The 15073-nt window shown below is 41.1% G+C and overlaps 1 protein-coding gene across 10 annotated transcripts in view; it reads right to left on the minus strand.

Moving 5' to 3' along the window:
• Window positions 1-8713: 8713 nt before the first annotated feature.
• The window catches only part of Ccser2 (coiled-coil serine rich protein 2), a 95957-nt gene continuing 89597 nt past the window's right edge, over window positions 8714-15073 (minus strand). For 7 of the 10 annotated variants that reach the window (XM_021181387.1, XM_029469325.1, XM_021181385.2 and 4 more), the window contains one exon: window positions 8714-13564. In XM_021181387.1, coding sequence (XP_021037046.1) covers window positions 13470-13564 — 95 coding nt within the window. In that variant the 3' untranslated portion in view covers window positions 8714-13469. The remainder of the gene's footprint in view (window positions 13565-15073) is intronic. The other 3 variants (XM_029469328.1, XM_029469326.1, XM_029469327.1) reach the window with 2 other exon arrangements.

The raw sequence follows: 15073 nt of genomic DNA on the forward strand, positions 1-15073 counted from the left end.
CCTCGAACTCAGAAATCCACCTGCCTCTGCCTCCTGAGTGCTGGGATTAAAGGCGTGCGCCACCACGCCCGGCTACAACAGTACATTCTTTAGAAGTCACATTTGAAATATTAAAAGAATTAAAATTTACTGTAATAATCCAATCTGATATAGTACACTTCAAAGTGTAATAATTCAAAATTTAAAATGGAGATATTTTAACTTGATTTTTATTTAAAACATGGTGTGGATTTTACAATTCTAAGACGTCACAGTTCAGAGCAGCTTTGATTCGAGTTCTCTGTAGTCACATATAGTCATCACAAGAGCACAGGCCTAGTGTTCATCTTTGATTCATGTCACAGAGCCCCACAGTTAGCCACTATGTAAAGGCACAGGTGTTGGACCCTCGGTGCTGCCTTTGAAACATAATTGAACCAAAATCACAGGGCGTTTCCATCTCAAGTGACTGTCCCAGGAAAAAGGGACCAGGGTGGACCAGGGCTCTTCCAGAAATTAAATGAGGAGCCTAGGCTGGCTCTTTCAGTAAATCAGCGTCCACACCACAGCCACACCCAGTGTGCTGTTGTTGAACTGCTATTTAATTCCAAGATCAGAAACCTGTTATAAACTGTTCGGCTTTTCGTGGACAGTAAGGATAACGAGATGTTTGCTTCCCTATTTGCTTTGGACGTCAGAATACACAGGGAAATATCTACTCTTCATGAAAATATTGCTCTGCTCCCAGGGCTCTAATTGCATGTATTTTGGAATGCTCTTGATTTTGAAAAGTTAAGAAACTGTTTCCATTTGTGGAAACAGACCCAAGATGCATGCATTAGGAAGTTGTTTGCCAATTTGACCACTAGGTGGCAGCATTATATAATAGAAGACACCAAACTTCAACTCCATGTAGGCCATTTTCCCCAAACTGTAGAGATTACTCAAGAGCCTCTTCAAAGTTCCAACGTGCTATCTTGCAAATCTTGGCAAAATAATACTAAAAGTTAGACGGAATTTTAAAACTCAATGAAGCAAGCTATAGAAGCAAGCAGATTTCAAGAGCTTTCAAGTAGCTTTCAAGAGTTGAAATTCACCATGCAGAATGTATGTCAGGATAACAACCTACTATGGGTACCACAGGTACCTTCTCCAGTGCAGACAGCATCAACCCTAACCCACATGGACTTCCAGTCTTCACTCATAATGTTTACACTGGTAAATGCTTAACTCTGCAAACCATTCTCCACAAATAGTAGTTGCTGGGTAAGCAGGATTCCACTCACTCAGCTCTACCTACAGCTCTATCAGTGGTTTCTTCCTTTGCAGGCTGTGCCCACAGGACTGCCAGCTTTGTACCATGACAATTACAATCCCCAAGGACCAGGGTGCCTTTGAAACTCAGTCTTTTTTTTTTTTTCACTCTTTAATTTATATTGCACCAAAAGAAGTTCACAGCTGGAGAATGATATTAAAATTATACAGAATATTCTTTCTTTAAATGCCACTTCCCTCAGGCTAATTCTTGCCACTAAAAGTAGTGTAATTCTTTTCTAAAGCAAGTCCCCATAACAAATACCCACGCCCATTCTCCATCTCTTAATGGTCTCTCTCTCTCTCTCTCTCTTTCTCTCGTGTGTGTGTGTGTGTGTGTGTGTGTGTGTGTTTGTGTGTGTGTGTCTTTTAAGCCAGATATCAGATCCTGAACTCTTTTGTAAGAGCATTTATATAAACCACAGAGAGTATGGAAGTCTGAGAACTGAGCCTCCCAAATGCTCTGGCTGAATTCCTAAGAGTGCCAGTGTTTCCCTCACAGATGAGACATAGAGAAATTTTATTAAAGGGTTTCGGGGCACTGTTTAGGGCCCAGTGCTGGCTCCTGCTGTAATATGTGTTTGGGAAAAGAAGATAGCACAAGACTTTCCATGTGTAAAGGTACCCAGAAATGGGGTCCCACAAGTGGTCCGGACACCTCATCCTGTAGTCCTGGATCCTTGTGACAACCTCTGGAAGCAAGCTGGAGCTTTGCCTGTCCCATCCCTAAAGTGGAAAGCTGCTTTCAGACATAACAGGCATTTTTCTAGGCAAAGCTCTGTGGCCCCAGTGAGTCAGTGGGTCTCCCAAGGTGTCTAGCTTTAGCAGACTCACCCCCAGGAGAAAAACAGTTTGTACAATCATGTATGATTAAGCGAGGTGACAAGGCGGTAGCCACTAGGAAGAGAAGGCTCCACTATTACCTACAGACACGTCCTGTACACAGACCAGCTCTTGAGGCCCACAAATAGCACTATTGAAACTGATAACAGCACAACCCCAGTCCGAGATCCATATACAACAATCAATTGCCTCTCTTTATACAAGTGCTGAACAAAATCTACAAGAAAGAAAACAGCAATAAAACTTCACGTGCAATGGCATAAAAAGGATAATGTATTGAGAAATAAACATAAGGTCTGTATCCTGACAATTATGAGACAGAAATAACTGAAGTAGCAGCGCATGTTTCTAGACAGGGAGAGGCAGCACAGTTAAGGTGATGGTCAACCTAACACCAGAAGACCTCTGCTCTCCTCACTGAGATCGTGTGCTTTTGAAGAACTCAACCAATGATCCCTAAATTTACACAGAACTGTAACTGTGAACGGCCTAAATAGTATTGACTGACGAGGGAGTGCTTCCTTCCCTCATAATGACCTACCGTTATGAACAGTGCACATGGGCACAAGAACACACAGAGAACCTTAGGGCAGATGTCTCTCTGTAGAAACAAATTCTTCTCTTTACACTCAATTGACTTTCAGGAAAGGTGCCAAGACTAGTGCTTTTAAGAACTGGAAACTGATAGCCACATGCAGATGAATGCAAGCCTTTGCTTCATACTTGGTACCAAAACCAACTGGGTTTCGCACCACGGGGGTCGGTGCAGGAATTCAGGAACATAACTGCTGCAAGATGTCCCAGAAGATTATCTTTGAGACCTTGAGTTTGGCAAGGATTCAGATTTGACACCAAAAGAACAATGAAGTAAATTTAAAGAATGTTACATTTGGATTTATCAAGATGTAAACATCTGTGCTCCCTAAGATGTGAAGATAAGCAACCATCTGAGAGAAAATAACTTCTCAAACCCATATCCAGTAAGCAGCTTGTATCTAGAACACAGAGTGTAACTTCACACTTCGGCAATACAAAGAATGGCCATAAGAAAACACAAAGATGTCGCTCTACCAAACACCCATAAATGAATAGCTAGTGACAACACAAAAGATAACCCATTGGGTCTTAGAAAAAGGCAAATACAGAAACACTACTAGGCATTGATTCGCAGCCACTGACCTGGATACACTAGAAAAGCCCCGTGACAAAGGTTGGCAAAGACAGCAGGGAAGAGGACCACAAAACACTGCCTGTAAGAACATGGAATTGTGCAGGCCCCCTTGGAAAATAGCTTGGCAGCTTCTTGAGAGAGTAAACATAAATGTATCTCAAACCCCAGCACTTCCATTCATAGGTGTATTCCCAAGAGAAAGAAAAATACATCCATATGAAGGTCTAACCCAAGATGTTATTGGGGGTCTCTATTCATAATAGCCCTAAATGGAAAATAAGTCAATGTCTTTCAGTTGGTGAATGCACAAACACATTGTATATGTCCACACAAGGAAATACTAATGGAGCTAAAGCTGTTTATAACTTCCTGTGATAGGATTGCAGTGTGAGTCATTTCTGCGGTGGCCCAGGTAAGGGCCTGTCTTCCTGACATCAGAACTAGGACTACAGCTTCATGTATACACTCCTTGTTTCACCCAGACTGTCGAAGTTGACAGTGCTGTGTCAGGGGTAGTTCGACTATTAGTTGTCTTTTCAAACGTGGCTCATTTGCTCCCTTGGCACATATAAGCTAGGCATGTCCCTCTCTGGGTTCTCCATGTTAAATGTCCTTACTTATCACACATTCCCAAATAGGAGTGCCAGAGATGTAGATGTACTCTGAGCAGTGATTCCTGGGTTCCGTTGCTGGATGGCTGTTTGCTATAAGGTCCGGGTTGTCACTATATTAGCTTCACCTTCATGCCTGAAAGGACAGAATGCGTACCCACGTGGATGGATTTCTAAACAACGCTTGAATGGGGCTAGACACTAGAACAGCCCAAAGGAGGGGGTAGCAGTTGCTTGGCTCACAACTCCCTTTGGCTGAAGACTCGAGGCTTCCGTGGCTTTGTTCACTAATGCCTGCCACCCCCCGCCCCAAGCTTGGATGACTTGAAGGGCAGACCACCGGATTCTGCTGCCTGGTTTTGAGCCAAGGAGGAAAAGCCTAATCTTTCTGCTCTTTATTTATACCAAGCAGAGATGGTCAGTCCAGCTCTCAGGAGCACAATACTTCTTGGAGCTTCCTTTATAAAGTTACAGGCTTGCTGACTGCAAACTGTGAAGCAATAGGGGGCAAGACAGCCTACCCTGCTAAAATTCACCGTTGACTTATTTTGTGTAGAGAAATAAAATTCTCACAGTGGCAGCTGTTTTTCTGCCATCATTTCTATACTCCCTGGCCAGAAGCCAGTCTCACCAATGTCTCTCTAATAAAGTTATGCCATTATTTTTCTCTGCTTGAGAAAATGGGCATTTCCCTTTGTTTTGGAACAAACTCCTGTTCTGTCACTCAACACTTAAAGAGATTGAAAATGACAAAGATAACGTGCCTCACCCATGTACATTCACTGTCTTGTTCGTCACTTGGTCTGATGGGAACAAGTGTTTCTGCAGGGCCAGGCATGTGCACACGGATGCCTGCACAGGGGCAGGGACTGGAACAAGTGATGAAGGGATGCTCTATCATCTCCCTTCTGCCTAAAGGCGAGGAAGACCAGGCTAGCACTCTTGGTGTCTTTTAAGCTGGGGGATCTGAGCTTTCTCCAGCCTTTGAGTAGTCTCACCAAGTCAGAGGACTTTGTACTTTATATTGTACATTTATATTATTTGAGAATTAGGCAACTTTCAAACAAGGCATCATTCACTGGGTCCATCCTCTTTCCCACTCACTGGTGAGAAGATAAATTATCTTTATGTAGGGTTGGTTTCCAAGGCTATCTGTTCTCACTTTATATTTTTGATGTTTCCCTAAATTAATATAGCCAGTCCTACATACACACACACACACACACACATACACACACACACACACACACATACACACACACATACATATACACTTATCCTACGTGTGTGTGTGTCTTAGGATTTTACTGCTGTGAACAGACTCCATGAGAAGGCAACTCTTATGAAGGACAACATTTTATTGGGCTGGCTTACAGGTTCAGAGGAGATTCAGTCCATTATCTTCAAGGTGGGAACATAACGGCAGCATACAGGCACATGGGGCTGGAGGGTCTGAAAGGAGGTGTTCAGGATATATGTAAGCAGTATGTGGCTTTGTTTAAGGAATTTGAGTACCCATGTATTTGGGTATTAAGAGCCCCAAACCAATCTTCCTCAGACACCAAAAGACAAATGTACTTCACTGATTTATCTTCTGCATATATACTTTGCATAATCAAGTATATAGTTCAAAAACATCTTAGTGGGTGTATCAGGTATACAGCTCTCATTATAAATCCACTTGAAAATGTTTCTATCACTCAGTAAGACCCACACACTCATACATAAATACTTTATTCCTTCCTGTCAGATGCCAGGTTTCCTTTCTGTGTTTATACATCTTCCACATTTTTTTAGATGTAGCATCATACAAGATGTAGTATCTTATGTTAGACTTCTTCCATTTAGCAAGCCATAGCCTTTGTCAGTTCATTTCTTTCCTTACTAAATAGTATTTCCTTGTGTGGGCATATAAAGTGTGTCTATCCATTCACCAACTGAAAGACATTTCCTTATTTTCCATTTAGAGCTATTATGAATAGAGACCCCAATAACATCTGGGATTAGACCTCATATGGATGTATTTTTCTTTCTCTTGGAAATACACCTATGAATGGAATGCTGGGGTGTGAGATACATTTATGTTTACTCTCTCAAGAAGCTGCCAAGCTATTTTCCAAGGGGGCCTGCACAATTCCTTGTTATTATAGGCAGAAAAAAAAGAGTACTATGAAAAAAGTAAATGTATATTATAAAGACACAAATGTGAAATATGTAAAAATTGTACCATTCTTATTGTTTTATGCAGGTATTTATAAGCATATGCATAGGCCTCTATCTCTTAACTTGCTTATGAATTGTTATAATACAGGTATTTGAATAATGTGAATATAATGGGAATGTTCTGGTAAATATTTAAGACCATTGTTTAGCTGTGGAATTATGTTTTGTGTGTGGAAATTAGCCACCCTCTTGAGATGTGGGTTATTTCAGGATTCCCACACATTCTTTGAATGCAAAGTTGTATCATGACTAGAACGCTATAGCACTATGTATCTTTCAAACAGATGGCCAGGTTTTGTTGATTCTTTGTACTTCTATGGTTGTTTTGTTCTGTAACTTTTTGCATCATTCTTTTAGAATAATGGTTCTCTGGTCTTTCCTACTGAATTCCTGGGAGCCCTGAAAGGCTCCTCCATTGCCCAAGACAAACTCTCTCAGAACAGCAGCAGCCAAAGGCCCAGGCTTCACAGGGTGCACATGGCTGGCCCAAGTGCTTTCCTGGGCAGTCCACAGCACCAGGACTCTAACAGTCTCATATGCACATCTCAAAATCAAAGTGAGTTACAGCAAGAATCCATCACAGACTATTCATTGTACCAGTGCAACTCACATGTGCACTAGACCTACCTTAGTCAGTCATGTAGGTACAAAACATCAGCTACAATTTGCAGCGGAAACTTAGTTTTCTATACTTTAAAACTACCATGAACCAATGTGAACAAAAGGTTCCGATTGGTGAATGTGTTGGTATATGCTAATGACCTTATTTTTATCAACATTTTAAAAATCCCCAATGCAACTCTTATTTATAACAGCAGCTGTTTTCAAGATTGAGTTCCTCTGTGGTGTTCACTTGAGCTCTGTACATTGTCTGGGATGCAACATCTCTGCTTCTGGATGTCTCCCAAGTCCCAGAGGCCAGGCACACAGCAAGCATACCTAGTGTTCCTTCTACTGCGGTGCCTCATCCTTGAGATGTGATTATGCTGTAAAAAAATATTCATTCTTGGGGGGGGGGCGTCTGGGGGAATTTTGGAATAGCATTTGAAATGTAAATGAAGAAAATACCTAATTTAAAAAACTAATTTAAAAAAATATTCATTCTATAGCAATTTTCAGACCCAGATGACAGAGAATGTATTTACAGGTCATACTTTAGAATCTGGGAAACAGCAATTCCATGTTTATAGCCAAGGAAGCAGCAAAGAGCCTGTGAGAAGTTCCTTTTATCATGTTTCCAAAGAATGGAGAGGTGTGATGACGAGCAGATGTCCCATCAGTGGAGAAAAGGCTGTCCCCAGAGATTCATTTGGGGGGGAGGGGGAGCAAGATATTCAAAATATCTAGATTGTGTCTGCATAAGAGAATGAGGTGAGGGAAAAGAATGGACCTGAATCTGAATACACAGCAAGACTTCAAGATCCTTGACATGAGGTGGTAAAGGGAAGTTAGTGTAAGAGGGTTAAGAAACCTCAAAGTTAGATTCTAAGAACATACAGTAGAAAGCAGGATACTATTTATATGTGGCTAAAAAGTTGATTATACACAGACACACACACACACAGTCTGTTTTCAGAGGGCAATAAAGGCATGATAGAACGCCATGTGGGAATTAAAGCACAGAATAAATGAATCTGGACAGGAATGAGCATAATGTTGCCTTCCTTTTGTGTAACAGGGAATGCAAGGAAGCTCCTTCCCTGAAGTGAATGGTGTGCTTGCTGAAACTGAACCAGTCTTTGCTCCAGGCACAGGATCCACTCAGTCACCTGAGCACAGAGCAGCCAGCCACCACCTGGTGAGCACCCCACCCCACCTCACCTCACCTCAAACCCAACCCTAGAAGACAGAACCCACTAACTTATGCTGAGATGTTCTGTGGGGGAAAGACTGCTTTTAGAATGGGACTGAACAGGAGTTGCGTCACTGTGGGCCTGTACTCACTAAGTCAGCCAGCCTCGAGGGTGAGAGCTGTACCGCCTTCTAGCATGAAAAATGCCACTGTCGAACCTAATTACTCATGAAGTGTCCCTCAACTCCTTCTGGGATGCACATATATAAATATAAATAAATGTACATACGGACACATATAAATCTATACTTTAGATCAATGTAATGGTATTATCTTTGTGTCAGTTTTTCATGGCTTATCTGATTAGGAGATACAAACTATACGTTCCCTATTTGTATGCAAAGTTTTATTAAACAAGTTTTTCATTGAAGGAATTTTGTATATATGTACTGTTTAAAAATGACTGAAAATTAACGTGACATTTTCTTCCTTGCATAGCTTTGTAACTGAGGTAGTTTCTTCAGACTATCATAATCTATCCTAGTATATTCTTAAAGCAGGTACTTTATTCAGACAGAAACCAAAGCCAAAGCGTGAGACTGTGGCAATCGGTGAGGACGTGGAACAACTGCTCAGTCCTGGAATTCCCAGGTATCACAGCTTTGGGTATAATGTGTGGGGAGGAGAGCTTGCAAATGAAAAATCAGAATTTGAAAATAGCAGCATCCTGTATGTTAGTGGGGAAAGGAGATAAGTGCAAACAAGCTGTGGAGTCAAGCACACTTTTATAATTATGAACTTTATTTTTTATTTACTAAGCCAACACTTTCAGGAAAGAGACTTTACATCCGGTTTCCATACTTCATTTTACAGGCAAATTCTAATATACATTATGTACTCTGAACTGGATTGTACAATCAATGGGAGAAGAACACTACAGATACTGTTTCTGGTTTTAGTCAGTCATGACCAGGTTCTCAAGGCCAGCATGACTCATCGTGGCAATGCTCTACCAGGAAGAAAGGGGCAGCTTTTATTCAACAAGGTGAAGACACAATCTTTAATCAATTACATAATTATAGGAACCTCATAATCATTTGTTCAAATACATCCTCTCAAATTGCTGCAGCAGAAAGTTAAAGGGACCTGTGGAAAGACCAACAGAAAACAAAACTCAAGCATTCGAATGAGGAAAAGAGCAGGTGATCATCTCCAAGGAAAATCCCATGTGTTTATACTACGGCTATACTTCATCTTCAACTGTGTGCACATGCATGCAAACGTAACTACCCAAGCTAACTCAGCAACACGGAAGCTACTGTGGAGGATGGAGAGAGTGGAAATGGGGCTGCAGTCTGACTGGGCCCCAAAGTGCAACCTCAGGAAACTGGTCGGACCACTCTGGTGGAAAACCAGGAAGCCCCCTGCATCTGGAACACCATCTACGGCACGGAACCTCAGAAGTGACATCAAGTGGTCTTGATACACTGAGTAAAATATTTAAAGGCATGATGGACATTCAAGGAGAATTTAGTGCGATCATGGGCAAAGTGGCATGCTGGGATACAGTTCTGTGAAAAGCTGGACAGCTACCTTCAAACAGCAACAACTGCAGAGATAGTCATTTTACTAAACAAAAGCCACACCCAGAGGAGGCACCTTGATATTTCAGGCATGACTCCAAGCAATTAAGCTCATTTAAAGTGCGTATCTGATATTTTCTTTCATACTCAGATTTTTACTTACTAAAATGCTTAGAAAGTTCCCTAACATCTATATAAATACAGTGAGCAGTAGTCGATGTGCCTGAAAATACTGCACGAATAAAAAATGAGACCCAAAAGAAAAATAACAGGTAGATAAGTCTCAGTGTTTAGAAATCTTCCAAATAATACAACTCTATAATCCTTTGTTGGATGTCTTGAAATCACCTGTACCTATGCCAATGAAGATCTTAGATCAAGCAGAACTCTAGCTCAAAAAAACAGCCTTTTTTTTTTTAATGCATCCTGTTAAAGAGCTAAGTAGATAATTCTGTGTATTCTTTTCTCTGTCATACATGTGAAAATTAACCAACCTCACCCTTGGGACGTAGACTTCACCTACTCCCACTGTCTTCACTGACAGAACAGGATGAGTGAACTATGTTCCCACAGAGGACAGTTGGTAGTGAGTTGATGTGGTTTACACACGCATGCAAGAGAATGAGCCACATGGAGAAAATGACCTCTTATTCAGCAGTGCTGGGCCCTCATTTGGACTGCTTAGTATTACTAGGAGCAGACAAGGTGATATTTTTGCAGCTTTTCCAGAAAACTGCAGGCCAATGGTCTATGTTATTTGTGAATGCATCCTAGATATTTTCTCTGGGTAGTGTATTTGAAGCACACAGTATGCTTCAAAGGCATACTGATGAGGGCTGGGAATGTAGCTCACTTGGTAGAGTGCTTGCCGAGCACACACTGAGCCCTAGATTCTGTCTCCAGTGCCACACAAAACCAGGTGTGGTGGTGCACGCCTGTAATCTCAGCATTCTGGAGAAGGAGGCAGGCAGGCAGGAGATCAAAATTCCTTTGGCTATCTTTGGCTACACAGTGAAGTTTTAGAGACCAGCCTGGCATTGTGTGAGGCTCTTATCTCAAGGAGAACAAAATATATTGATAAGACTGTCTATCTTCTATTAAGACTAAGGCCCAACAAAGGTATAGAGAGGGTGAACTGGTGGATAAATATTTCTACAAATTTATCAGGGAGAAAAAATTAAAGTGGGCCAAAGATTAGAATAATGAAATTATTGGAGTCAACACTTTAACATAACAGACAACAAAGACATTTCCCTCAGACAAGTGGGTTATAAATAAATTAATAAAAGAAAAAACAACTTTCCTTCAAGGATAAACCAATTTGCAGAAGTATTCCATAAAGTCTATAAAAGTCTCTAATTAAAAACAAAACCCTAATACATTAATTAGTATGTTCTAGTGCAGGGAATAGCGTATGATTGTAGCTGATGTGCGATATACATGAGATTCATTTTCATTCTCCGTAAGGAGAAAGCATATACCCCTGTAGCCAACCTGGCTCACTTTCACGAAGGAAGAAGAAGTGCTTTTGCCCACAGCAGCAATGACTCGATACCATCTAACCCATGCACAGCACTGTCCTGAGCTCCCTCTGACTAACGTGCTGTGGTGTGAGACTATGCTCGTCTGTTCCCAAACTGGAAAAAGGTCTGCCTCTCTAAAAGACAAATTCACATGAGGGGTTCTGACGTTTAAGGGAAGACTGCCCCCCCCCCAACCGCAGCAAATGTGACTTTGTAACTCTGCATTAATGCATTTGATACCACGTTTCTCTTTGTAACCTAGGTACATTTAAAAAGGAAGCCGTAGACATTTAATTGTTTTGGCCATAATTCCTTTTGATGCATTTTTGGTCAGCTAATCAGATACTGATCCTGTAAGGTTATCTTTCTGAGAAATCTTACTGTGAATTATTAAACAAATTATGACCAGCCTAAAGATGGCATGATTTGGGCAAACATGAGGTAAATTCACTCAACTGCTTGCGAGAAGCCCAGCTGGGTTCCTGTACATGGTCACTTGGAGACCCACAGCCACATCTAGAGCAATCTCTCTTAACCCACAGCTACCTTCCATAGGACATCTGGAGCAATCTCTCCTAAGAAAGTATTCTTTCCTACCTACAACTTAATTTCCCCCAAATCTACTTTTCAAGAAACTGTCATTCAACCTTCCACCAACAGAAAAGAGAAACTTAGGCAACCCAAAAAGTGACTTATGATAGTCTCAAATTTATATATTTCTCTTAAAGTGTTTTAACTCATTTTTTATAGAAAATAAGCTTTAAAACCCTCTTTTATATCTCATCAAAACTTTGTGCAAATATCTCAAGTCCATTATTCTAGTCTTCAGACACTAGGAAAAAGTCAATAAATACAAATATTATAAAAGGCTTAATTTTAAATTTTCAATGTATGTTATGGAAACTTGAAAGTAGTATGATGGACCCATAAGTTAATAAGATTCAAAACTCAATTACCAGGACAAAACTCTAGCACCAACAGAGGTTACAACTGATATGCCATAGGCATCTCAAGCTCTCCAAATTTACCCAGTAGCAATATAAGCAAAGAGTAAATGTGTGTGTAAAATAAGATGTTACAGCAACATAGAACTGGTTTACATAAAATAATGACAACTGTCAGCATGGGAATTTGTCTGATAAATGGAGAAAGAGTAGGACTAGATCATTGATCCTAGAAAGGAGAGATAAAACTACTAAGGACTCCTCACTAAAAGCCTGGTCTTTCCTCACTGGGGACCTTTGCATAGACCTCATAAATACACAAAGCCTGGCCAGAACCCTGCTTACAGACACTACCTTCCTTCATCACTTTGAATCTTTAGTTAAAATAGCAGCCGTACCACAAGAAGAATAAGCATCGGTGAGAGAGTCTGAGAACCAGTTATTACATACCACAACAGGACTACATCAGCCAAGTACACATCCTGCCTTATCGATAAATGGAATATTTTGACTTTTCTGGTATGTAGAGAGAAGGCTGGATAGCATGAGGAGGGACTTGGGCCTCTGAGATGGATAAGTAAACTTGTGTTTACCTGAGACAAGTATGTGCAAATGGCATGTGATTCAGCCAGGATATAAAATGGAAGAACCAAACTAATAGAAGCTTCTGCATTTTAATTTAAGATTTGCTGAAATGGAACCTCCAACATAGTAATAAGCTGCACATAAAGCTATTAGAGAGCAGGCTGTTTTCAAAAGACAAATTGGCAGGTGATGGCTATGCACTTAATGTATCTTTGGTTTAGGAAGACGAGAATATCGATTAGAGGCCACACAATCCCCAGAATGCAAACCGCTGTGTGGAGCATGCAGTTCTTTTGGCCGTGCTAATGGCCTTGGGATGCTTGTCTTGGCCTGGAAGTTCTGAGGCTCTACTTGGGGATTACTTATTTGTTTTTGCTTGAAAGAGCCAGAAGGGGGACGGAGTTTAGACGCTTTCAGATTCAAATGATTTGCAGGATTGTTTTGATTCGATGTTGGCTGATGCTTTGAGTTGCATGGTGTGGTTCCTGGTGCCTTCTTACATGTGGAAGTTCTACTTGGTGATGAGTCAGAATCTGGAGGAGGTGTCAAAGAACTCAAGTTGGATGGCTTTAAAAGCTGCAAGGACTTGGGCTGAGGACATTGGTTTCTTCCACCCCTCTTAGTCTGGTCCACTGTACTTGACTGGGAAGGGGTCTGAGGAGGAGGAGTTACAAACTGCATGTCACTAGGTTTTTTCTCTGCCAAATGATGAGGCTCTTGAGCATCCAGAGTCATGCTCAGGTCCGTTTCAGAAGGTATGTACTTCACCACATCCACTGTCAACTGCGGGCTTGACGAAGAAGGACGCTCTTGCAAACCACGGCTGTTGTCTTGTTGCAAGCCATGTGTACAGCTTCCATCTGGATGTGCACCACCTGGACACACGCCTTGAACTGTGTAGTCACTGTGGGCCTCGATACGTTGTGGCTTTATTAGTTTTCCCTGGGCGTGGTCTGTAGATCTGGGAAGGCTGCTGGAAGGCTGTAGTACTTGAGGCTGTTAAAATGTAAAAACATCACCAACAATTTATATTAAAAATTTACCAAGAATTAATACAAGTTTAATTATAATTAGGCAAAACTGACACTTATACTTTAATATGGAAAACATGTGATTTTTTAAAGAATGAATTCAATATCCAAGCAAACTCATAACATATAAAAATGATAATGCAAACAAAATGATACAAACAAGCAGCAAACACTGAACAAGATCCAAAATTAAATGGGACAGAAGCGGGGAGGGAATCCCCTGTACCATTAGATTTATTAATCTTCAGCCTTATCTCCATGGGATCAGAGACATTTCAATAGCACTTGGATTTAATTTTCTTACATGGCACTCACATCCAAAGGTAATCTTCAGCATAGTACCCACTTTATTTTATACACATCGTTGGTTTGCATGGATGTATATATGTGCACCATGTGTGTGCCTGGTAACTGTGGAGGCTAAACTAGGGCATCAGATCCCCTGGAACTAACAGTTGGTTCTAAGGTGCCCTGTGGTTGAGAACTGATCCTGGTCCTATGCAAGAACATTCAGAGATCTTAACCACAGTGTCATTTCTCTAGCTATTATGTTCTTTAAAATTCATTGTTTAATGTTTGTTGTCAAATGCTATAGCTCTTTTGAGAATTACCAAATATAAGGTGTAGAATAAAAGACTATACTATTTGTTTATGTGAAATTCTAATAACGTACACAAAAGCCTCCAATCCACTTAGCCTAGTATGTGCAAAGCACTAAGATCAACCCTTAGAGCCTCCAGCAAGCCAAAAAGTCTTTTCAGTGACAGCTGAGAGAGTATAGAGGTGCAAGCACCTGGAACTAGAACCAAAGCACAGAAGACAAGTTCTTAAGGCCATGTAGCTTTGTGTACCTTCATCAGCCAACTGAGACAACACTTTTACACACTCAAGAGAACATATATGACGTCCTTTATTTTTGGCTATCCAGTTTTTATTTTATTTTTTTTAAAGGTACAACTAACATAGGGGTTAGTTAATACTTTTTATTTAATATTTTGGGCTAACGTTTCAAAAACTTTTGAGTCTGAAATGTGAATTTTAATGACTTGTTTTTCACAATTCAATGAAATACTTTTTAACTAAGCAAATCTACAAAGAAGCCTACACAGTGTCTCGCAGTACTCTGCTGCAGGATGGACCTCTCCGACCACATCACTGTGTTCTGTTACTCCTTGGCCAGCAATGAAGTGGCTGCTCAGGGTCAGCATTTTCAGACTGGAGAGCCACAGCCAGGACTGATTGAGACCAGGACCACCACTCAGAGGGGACAGCTGAGGGCCCAGTACTTCAAAAGGTGGGCAGGAATCATAAAATATCATGTCAGTCCAAGCTTCAGCATGGAGGACAGAGGGGCCACAAACTCCACCTCCTGAGGAGCTGTGAACCACCTGCCAGCTCTGGGGAGGTGTCCATTCCCTTTAAGGATGGTGAACCACCTGCCAGCTCTGGGGAGGTGTCCATTCCCTTTAAGGAT

The sequence above is a fragment of the Mus caroli genome, chromosome 14 (genome assembly GCF_900094665.2).
Source record: "Mus caroli chromosome 14, CAROLI_EIJ_v1.1, whole genome shotgun sequence".
NCBI lineage: Eukaryota > Metazoa > Chordata > Mammalia > Rodentia > Muridae > Mus > Mus caroli.